We start from the raw sequence: 7,775 nt of genomic DNA, 5'->3' as shown, positions 1-7,775 counted from the left end.
CTGTCATAAAACAAATGTGTAAACGAGTTCACCTTGAATTAGCCAAGTTATACGAATTTTGTTACATTTAGATTGACTGGTTGACCGGCCATGTTAGCCAAGTTGTACACCTTTACTCTCTTGGAGATGTTTTTTTTTTTTTATGAATGCACCCTCTTGGAGATGTTAATATGGATGAATCCTTAGTTTTCATTGAGAGAGATCAGTGTAGATTCATCAGGTTATATAACTTGGCTAACTTAGTTGGCCAATCAATCAATCTAAATATAACTATTGTAAATCACTTAGATACTTTGCTGCATCATATTTCGAATTTAAACCATCTCCATGACTTCAGAGAGCGCTCCAAAACCATCTGTAAGTGTTATTTGTATTTTTTTTTGTATTTTTGTATTATCTATTTCTCTTCCTGATCTTTTTTTTATACAGGATATTTTCTTGTTGAGATGCCTATGAGGCCCCAATAATTTTGTGACCCAAATGGAAAAAAATAATATTTGATTGCTCTGTTTTATAAATATGGATCTCTCGAAGTTCTTATTCTTGTAGCGGACAATATTATAAAACGACATGTTGTAACAAATGGACATACTAATTGGGTAAGCTTCATTCCTCCTAATTGTTATCCTTACAATCGAGTTTTAGTCTATAAGCATTATCCCTCATTCCACAGTCACAGAAATATATCAACACACGCTCACAGACTAATTTGTTTTATTTTTTGGCAGATCCATTGAACAACATAGGTGTTCGTCAATACACTGATAACCCATGGAATTTTCTTAGATTTATAAGAAATCATCACCACCATTACGGTTACTTGATATAAATTTTTATTTAGTTTTTAAATTTAAATTAATTAATATATTTAATAAAAAATAATTATATGTAATCCATATTTTATATATTTCTTTTGTAGTTTAAATTGATCGACGACAGGTTTCATTTGAGAATACGTGTCCTTATTTCTTTCTTTAATTATACATAAACCTATATAAATATAGTGTGAATGATAAAAACATAGAGATGTATACCTTGACCCCAGCCTGGCTCTGATACTATGTTAGAACTGTTTCCTCTAAAAGGTCGACCTTGTAAGAAAGGGAGGAAACAATATGTATATCATACAAGAACTCTAACACGGTGGACTATTCAAAGGGGGACACGGGTGGATAAATAATTTTAAGACCTGCCCGCGCCCAGAGGGACTCGATACCGTGACGCTTGCCTTCTCTAATACCATGTAGAAACCGCTTCCTCTAAAAGACCGACCTTGTAGGAAAGAGAGGAAACAATATGTATATCATATAGCAGCTCTAACACGGTGGCTGGTATCAAAGCAGGCAGGGGTCACGGTATCGAGTCTTACCCTTCTCTGTTTCAATTATCTTCTCTCCTTATCAACATGGCTGATGCCAATCCTCCTCCTCCTCCTCTCTTGAATTTTCCACCTCCCCCTCCTCTCTCTTGAATTTTTCATTGATTATTAATCAGCTTAATTATATTTCATAGGTGATTGGTAATATTTCACAGAGTGCTCAGGATGTCTTCACTGAGTTCAACCACTTTCCCTCTTTCCAACCGCTCAAATAGAATTACGCGAGAACTTGGCCTTCAGGCCTTGACTATTTTAAAAAATTGCATGAATTGGATGCAAATATTATTTTCATGCCTAGGAATTTTGTTGCATCTTTAACTCAAGGTGAACTCGTTTACATATTTGTTTTTGGAGAGGAGATCAAGACCTTACCTGAGTATCTCCTTCATTACGGAGGCTAAAACAACTTTGTTGTCCCATTCTTACAGTCCGTCATAAAACAAATATGTAAATGAGTTCACCTTGAATTAACCAAGTTATACGAATTTTGTTATATTTAGATTGACTGGTTGACCGGCCATGTTAGCCAAGTTATACACCTTTACTCTCTTGGAGATGTTAATATGGATGAATCCTTAGTTTTCATTGGGAGAGATCAGTGTAGATTCATCAAGTTATATAACTTGGCTAACTTGGTTGGCCAATCAATCAATCTAAATATAACTATTGTAAATCACTTAGATACTTTGCTGCATCATATTTCGAATTTAAACCATCTCCATGACTTTAGGGAGCGCTCTGAAACCATCTGTAAGTGTTATTTGTAGTTTTTTTGTATTTTTGTATTATCTATTTCTCTTCCTGATCTTTTTTTATACAGGATATTTCCTTGTTGGGATGCTTGTGAGGCCCCTATATTTTTGTGATCCGAATGAAAATAAACAATATTTGATTGCTCTGTTTTATAAATATGGATCTCTCGAAGTTCTTATTAATGTAGCGGATAATATTATAAACCGACATGTTGTAACAAATGGTCATACTAATTGAGTAAGCTTCATTCCTCCGAATTGTTATCCTTACAATCGAGTTTTAGTCTGTAAGTATTATCCCTCCTTCCACAGTCACAGAAATATATCAACACACACTCACAGACTAATTTGTTTTATTGTTTGGCAGATCCATTGAACAACATAGGTGTTCGTCAATACACTGATAACCCGTGGACTTTTCTCAGATTTACAAGAAATCTTCACCACCGTTACGTTTATTTAGTTTTTAAATTTAAATTAATTAGTATATTTAATAATAATAATTATATGTAATCCATATTTTATATATTTCTTTTACAGCTTAAATCGATCGACGACAGGTTTCATTCGAGGATACATCCCCTTATTGCTGACTTTAATTATACATAAACCTATATAAATATAGTTTGAATGATAAAAAACATAGAGATGTATCTTTTTTTTCTCCAACATATTCTCTACCAGACGATTAATTGACCACCATTAAATAAGGAACATAAACGGTTAAAAATTAAAATAGTAACCTTCATATATTTCTTTGCACATGCACACACCCCTAGAGGGGCATTCATGTTTCTTTGCACATGCGCACTCCCTATGCTTCTTGTTAAAAATTTTAACACCACAGTACAATCTTTAACAATGAATCTATCGTGGTCTGTCAAGCTTTATTTTTGTACTCTATATCACAGTTAAAATAGGAAATAAATTGACTAGCATCATTGAGTAGTTTTTATTTTAAAAGTTTTCAATCTTCTCAATTTTATATTCAATACTTCATAAGGTAATTTAGTACTCAAATACAATTAATGTTAGACGCAAACCTTGTAGAAGTCCAATTCTTTTAACAAGTTCAGCAAAGAACAACGAAAATGTTGCTTTAAAGATAATATAAATTTCTGTATGTTGTAAAAAAAAATTTAAAAAAAAACCAATGTAAGTTACAAAAATATCCAAAAGTTAATAAGTACAAATTTTTAAATAAAACTTAAACTCTTATGTGGTGCAAATTATGAACGTACATGTTTCGCATGAATTGAATTATATCACAATCACGATCATATCCCTCCATACCAAAATCTGTTATAAGAATATATAAAATAATTGATTAATTCATAAGTTTTATATATATATATTGCACGTGCAAATGCACATGTTTGCATTTGCACGTGCTTGCTTTTTTTGCATTTATAAATCACTGAAATAAACAACAAACATTTTAGATGTTTTACTTAAATAATAAAATTGTTTATATATAAACAAACATTACAGTAATCCATTTTTCCTTTTATTTTATTAAAACTAATTTTTTACTTTATAATATATATATTTTAAATTGTGTCTTAATAAAGACATTGAGCAGTATTTAAACTATAATTCTAGCTTAAATACTATATTTCTAGCTTAAAATCAATTGTATTAGCCAGATTTAGCAATAACACTTTACAAATGTTGTACATAAGGATTATAATCCTCTACAATGCATAATCCGGCGGAGCACTGGCAGAGCGCCCTTCACTGATCGACACCTGGCAAAAAAAAATCTAACGGTTCTAATTGTTTTCTCAACTCTCACCCCATATTAAGACCCGGTTTGAGGAATACCCACCCTAGCTGAAAAGAAATGGGTACCAACACGTTGCCTAAAATCAGGATTTAAAATGGAAAAAAAAGATTTCCCTTCCTCTTTCCTCTCTCTCTCTAAGAGTCCCAGCATTCGGTTATTTCCTCTCTCGACACAGAAGTACAAAACCTCGCTCTCGAGAGAAGCTCGCTGAACCTTACTATCAATACAGTTGGTGGGACTCTGCAACAAGGTAATTTCTACTTCTTCTTTTTGCTGCAAATAGGAGTTTATTCTCTTTAGTCCTTGACACATCTACAAAGGGTTAATGCTTCTACAAATATTTTTCTCCCTCTTTCCTCTCTCTCTATCAAAAAATCCCAGGCATTCGGTTATTTCCTCTCTCTCACTCCTCATAACATCCAGTGATGTTTATTATATGTTTCCCAACCGAAAAAATAGAGTTTGGTGGATAGTGGACACTCCATAAGAATTAATTCAAAGAGTATATACAAAGAGAAAGCTCCTCGATTTGTTCCATTATTTTTTATCTCTGTTATAAGCTGATTTCATTCATTAATACCGAAAAAATATAACAAAGTGCTATTACATGTAAATAGTTTATTTTTTTTTCTAGATATGAACCTGGCCATGTTGGTGTTCCCAGCTCCCCTTGATTGATTTCAAGAAACAGTCAGTAGACAGATAAGCCACCACATTTTTTCCCCCTGAAACGTTTTTTACTATTACAAATTCAGAAAGATAGGCCTCCATTGCAAATTAAAAAAGACAGAGTAAATTACCATCAGTGAAAGCCAAACACGCATTGATGCCTTGGAACCCCATTACCTTTTTATGAAACCGATAGGTTTACTAATAAGATGTTGCGAATTTAGGTTTTTGATTCTCTGCATCAGATCACAAATCATTTCTTGTACAGAGAAGAGAAGAGAAGACTATAGAGAAAACTTCAAACTGGTGTAGGTGACTTACTAGGTGTAGGGACTAGAGGGATTACTAGGGATGGTAGGTTAGGTTGTGTGGGGGAAGGAAGCAGAAGAGGGAATTTGAGTTTCTTGATTCTTACATAACCACCCACTCTTGTCAGTGACGCCGCCGTTGCTGCCGTGAATTGAAGGGAACCATTTTAGAGTTTTTTCCTCTCCATTGTATTTGTCATATATATTTGGTTTGTTTTGTTGTATGAGTTGGGTTCGGTTTTTTTTTTTTTTAATCTATGGTTGAGCTGCATAGTATTATCGTTTTCTTTCCTTTACTGAAATTCTGAATTCATTGAAATTTTTATCATATAGCGTGCAACCATTTAGCTTCTCTGTTATGTTGTCCTTACTTTCATCCCCTCCCCCTCCCATTCCCCCTCTTAAAATACGTTACTTTTGGTATATCTTTTGTCCCATCCACCAAAACAATATCTAAATTGTTTTTTTCATGTGTGTTATTTGTGGAATTCAGATACTGTGGTTAGTTTGGATATAGAATCATGGAAAAAACGACAGTAAGTCCTAAGGTTGAGTTAGGTGAAGATGTTGAGTGTAAACCTCAAATCGGTATGTTGTTTAATACAGAACAAGAGGCTTATGATTTTTACAACAAATATGGAGGAAGTGTTGGTTTTAGTATAAGGAGAGATTTTGCAAATAAGAGAAGGAAATACAAGACAACTATAACTTCATGGAGATTTGTATGGCACAAATCTGGTGTCAGGCACAAAGATAAGAGGGACATTGACACAAGTAAGCCACGAGCTGAGATAAGAACAATGTGCCCGACACGGATGTCCATATATTTGTTAGAGAATGGGAAATACAAGTGTCGTGACTTTATAGAAGAACATAATCACATTCTTCATCTTCCAAATACTACTCATATGATGCGTTCACAGAGAAAATTTCAGACATACATACATATGAAATTGATTTGGCTGACGATTCGGGGATTAAACCTAAGTCCATGTTTGAGTATATGGGTAGGCACGCAGGTGGGAGGGAGAACCTTGGCTACACTAGTCAAGATCATAAGAACTATCTCCGAACTAAAAGACAGTGCTCACTAGCCTATGGTGAGCCAGGGAGTTTGTTGAGGTATTTTGAAAACCAAAGTAGTATCAATCATTCATTTACATACTCAATGCAATTGGACAATGATGAACAGATAACTAATATTTTTTGGACTGATCCGAAGATGAGAATTGATTATGCACAATTTGGCGATGTTGTTAGTTTCGACACCACATTTTGCACAAACAAAGAGTATAGGTCATTTGGGATATTTGTTGGGTTTAATCATCACAGAGGAGCCATTATATTTGGGGCTGCACTTTTATATGATGAGACAGCTGAATCTTTCAAGTGGTTATTTGAGGCATTTACGGAAGCACATGGGCAGAAGAAGCCTATCACCATCTTCAAGGATCAAGATGCTGCTATGGCAAAGGCATTAACTGAGGTGGGGCCTGAGACATGGCATGGGCTGTGTACTTGGCACATAATGCAAAATGGCATTAAGCATCTCGGTAATTTGATGAAGGATGGCTCGCACTTTCTTGGAGATTTGAAAAAATGTATATTTCAATATGATGAGGAAATACAGTTTGAGGATGAATGGCAAAAATTGCTTAAGAATTATGGAGTGGAGAATAATTCATGGTTGCAACGTATATATGGCTTAAAATATAAATGGGCAAAGTGCTATATGAAAAATACCTTCACATTAGGTATGCGGAGTACACAGCTTAGTGAGAGTTTGAACAGTGATATGAAGGATTATTTAAAATCCACTTTGGACATTGTGCAATTTTTTAAGCATTTTGAACGGGTTGTGGATGCTAAGCGAGCCAACGAGTTAAAAGCTGAGTTTGATTCAAGAAACAAGCTTCCAAGGAGAGTGAACTTGGTGTCACCCATCATAAAACAAGCTGCGGAAGTCTATACTCCTTTGACTTTTGAACTCTTTCAAGAGCAGATGGATTGGGTTAGTGCTTGCCTCATCAAAAACAAGAATGAAAGTAATCTCATGTCTGAATTTTTGGTTGGTCTTGTGGAATCAAAATGTGAGTACAAAGTATGTTGTAACCCATCTGAGCTTAGGATTAATTGTAGTTGCAAGAAATATGAGACATTTGGGATTCTTTGTTGTCATTGTTTGAAAGTTTTGGATGTGCTAGATATCAAGTGTATACCTCTAGCTTATATTTTGAAGAGATGGACACGGGGAGCAAGAAGCTTGGTAGTGATAGACAATGAGGGAAAACAGGTTGAAGAAGATAGTAACTTAGATAGTTCACAACAATATAGGCGTATAATGCCTGAACTTGTTAAAATGGCATCACAAGCTTCAAATTCAGCCGAGAGTTATGCTTTGGTAATGCAGGTTACAAAAGAGTTACGTATACAGCTTGATTGTATCACAACATCTAATGGCCCACAAGTGGTTGTCCCTGATGAGATCCCTATGTTTGCAGTAGGGCTGAAGAAGAAAGAAAAATGTTCAAGTGGTAGACGGAAGAAGAGCAGGATAGAAAAACAAGGGAAAAAAAAAGAAAAGAATTGAGACAAGAAACACTCAAGTGTCACAAGAAATTCATTCAGCTCCTGCCAGAACTAGTGGTACATTTTCAATGTCGAATGTACCAGATTACCTTCAACAGATGGATGACAATATTAGCTTCACTTCACTGTTAACGGTATTTCATTTAATGATTCACATTTTCCTATTTTTTTAATGTACTAGATTAACTTTCAATGATTCAGACATTGAATTTAATATTTTTTTTCCATTCTTGTATTTGTGCAGGGAGGAACCTCTATGTATGATCTTTCCTTAGCTGTATCATCTCAACTAT

The 7,775-nt window shown here is 34.5% G+C and overlaps 1 protein-coding gene across 1 annotated transcript; it reads left to right on the top strand.

Annotated features, from left to right (window-relative positions):
- Positions 1-6,115: 6,115 nt before the first annotated feature.
- LOC122644978 (protein FAR1-RELATED SEQUENCE 5-like) lies at positions 6,116-7,483 on the top strand. The gene has a single exon (XM_043838333.1). The coding sequence runs from the start codon at positions 6,116-6,118 to the stop codon at positions 7,481-7,483; it is 1,368 nt and encodes a 455-aa protein (XP_043694268.1).
- The last annotated feature ends 292 nt before the right edge of the window (positions 7,484-7,775 follow it).

The sequence above is a fragment of the Telopea speciosissima genome, chromosome 11 (assembly GCF_018873765.1).
Source record: "Telopea speciosissima isolate NSW1024214 ecotype Mountain lineage chromosome 11, Tspe_v1, whole genome shotgun sequence".
Lineage (NCBI taxonomy): Eukaryota > Viridiplantae > Streptophyta > Magnoliopsida > Proteales > Proteaceae > Telopea > Telopea speciosissima.
This window is presented reverse-complemented; position numbering and strand designations above follow the sequence as displayed.